Raw genomic sequence first — 1,857 nt, forward strand, 5'->3', positions numbered from 1 at the left:
ATACATATACTCCTCAAAGTGTTCCACATAATAGAAACAGAAGGTACATTGCCAAACTCTTTTTATGAAGTTATATTTACTCTGAGACCAAAACTACACAAAGATTCTACCAAAAAAAGAGAATTACAGACCAATCTCACTCATGAACATGAATGAAAAAAAAAATACTCATTAAAATACTGGAAAAACGAATTCAAGAATACAAAAAAAAAATCCACCATGATCAAGTCCACTTCATCCCAGTGATGCAGGGCTGGTTCAACATATGAAAATCTATCAATGGGTGCTGGAGCCTCTGTCGCCGAACCCAGATCACGCTGCTGTGCGCCCGAAGCTGCTCATCGTGCACTAGCGGTCCCAAAAGCTTCAAAGTCAGACAAGATGGCAACCCTCAAGGACCAGCTGATTGTGAATCTCCTTAAGGAAGAACAGGCCCCCCAGAACAAGATTACGGTTGTTGCGGTTGGTGCTGTTGGCATGGCTTGTGCCATCAGTATCCTAATGAAGGACTTGGCGGATGAGCTTGCCCTTGTTGATGTCATGGAAGACAAGCTAAAGGGAGAGATGATGGATCTCCAGCATGGCAGCCTTTTCCTTAGAACACCGAAAATTGTCTCTGGCAAAGACTATAGCGTGACTGCAAACTCCAAGCTGGTTATCATCACAGCGGGGGCCCGTCAGCAAGAGGGAGAGAGTCGGCTCAATCTGGTCCAGCGCAACGTGAACATCTTCAAGTTCATCATTCCCAACGTGGTGAAATACAGTCCAAACTGCAAGCTGCTTATTGTCTCCAACCCAGTGGATATCTTGACCTACGTGGCCTGGAAGATAAGTGGCTTTCCCAAAAACCGAGTCATCGGGAGGGGTTGCAATCTGGACTCAGCTCGGTTCCGTTACCTAATGGGAGAAAGGCTGGGTGTTCACCCACTGAGCTGTCATGGATGGGTCCTGGGGGAGCACGGGGACTCCAGTGTGCCTGTGTGGAGCGGCGTGAATGTCGCTGGGGTCTCCCTGAAGAATCTGAACCCAGAACTGGGCTCCGATGCAGACAAGGAGCAGTGGAAAGAGGTTCACAAGCAGGTGGTTGACAGCGCCTATGAGGTGATCAAACTGAAGGGTTATACGTCCTGGGCCATTGGCCTCTCTGTGGCCGACTTGGCAGAGAGCATAATGAAGAATCTGAGGCGGGTGCATCCCATTTCCACCATGATTAAGGGTCTCTATGGAATCAAGGATGATGTCTTCCTCAGTGTCCCCTGTGTCCTGGGACAAAATGGAATCTCAGATGTTGTGAAGGTGACTCTGACTTTTGAAGAGGAGGCCCGCTTGAAGAAGAGTTCAGACACGCTCTGGGGGATCCAGAAAGAGCTGCAGTTCTAAAAGTTCCCAGATGTCCTAGCTCTTCACTGTCCAGGCTGCAGCAGGGTTTCTATGGAGACCGCACACTGTCTCCTCATCTGAACTGTGGTTAGGGCGGTTGTGTTCCCACAGCTCTACCCTGATGCTGAGTGGTACTTGTGTGGTGGTAACCTGGTTGGTGTGACACTGCCAACTGTGTGCAGGCTTCAGTTACCCTGTGAACCTGCTGTGTCTGCTATGCACCCTCACCAGACATGCTTAGACCAGTTAGTCGTAACCTGGCTCCAGTGTGTAAATCCATTATGCATATCTTGTGCATAACTGTTCTAAAGGATATTATTTTGTGTATTATGTATCTGTAGTGTACATTGAAACATTGTGTAAAGTAAAGATCTGCATATGGATGATGCAACCAACTACCCAGTGTCATGCCAGTGCAAATACCAAATAAACCTTGAACAGTGAAAAAGAAAAAAAAAAAGAAAATCTATCAATGTA

The 1,857-nt window shown here is 47.1% G+C and overlaps 1 protein-coding gene across 1 annotated transcript; it reads left to right on the top strand.

Moving 5' to 3' along the window:
* Window positions 1-291: 291 nt before the first annotated feature.
* On the top strand, window positions 292-1,587 carry LOC130882507 (L-lactate dehydrogenase A chain-like). Its single transcript, XM_057782667.1, has one exon. It carries the CDS (start codon window positions 382-384, stop codon window positions 1,378-1,380), a length of 999 nt encoding a protein of 332 aa, XP_057638650.1. The 5' UTR covers window positions 292-381; the 3' UTR covers window positions 1,381-1,587.
* The last annotated feature ends 270 nt before the right edge of the window (window positions 1,588-1,857 follow it).

Source organism: Chionomys nivalis, chromosome 10 (genome assembly GCF_950005125.1).
Source record: "Chionomys nivalis chromosome 10, mChiNiv1.1, whole genome shotgun sequence".
Lineage (NCBI taxonomy): Eukaryota > Metazoa > Chordata > Mammalia > Rodentia > Cricetidae > Chionomys > Chionomys nivalis.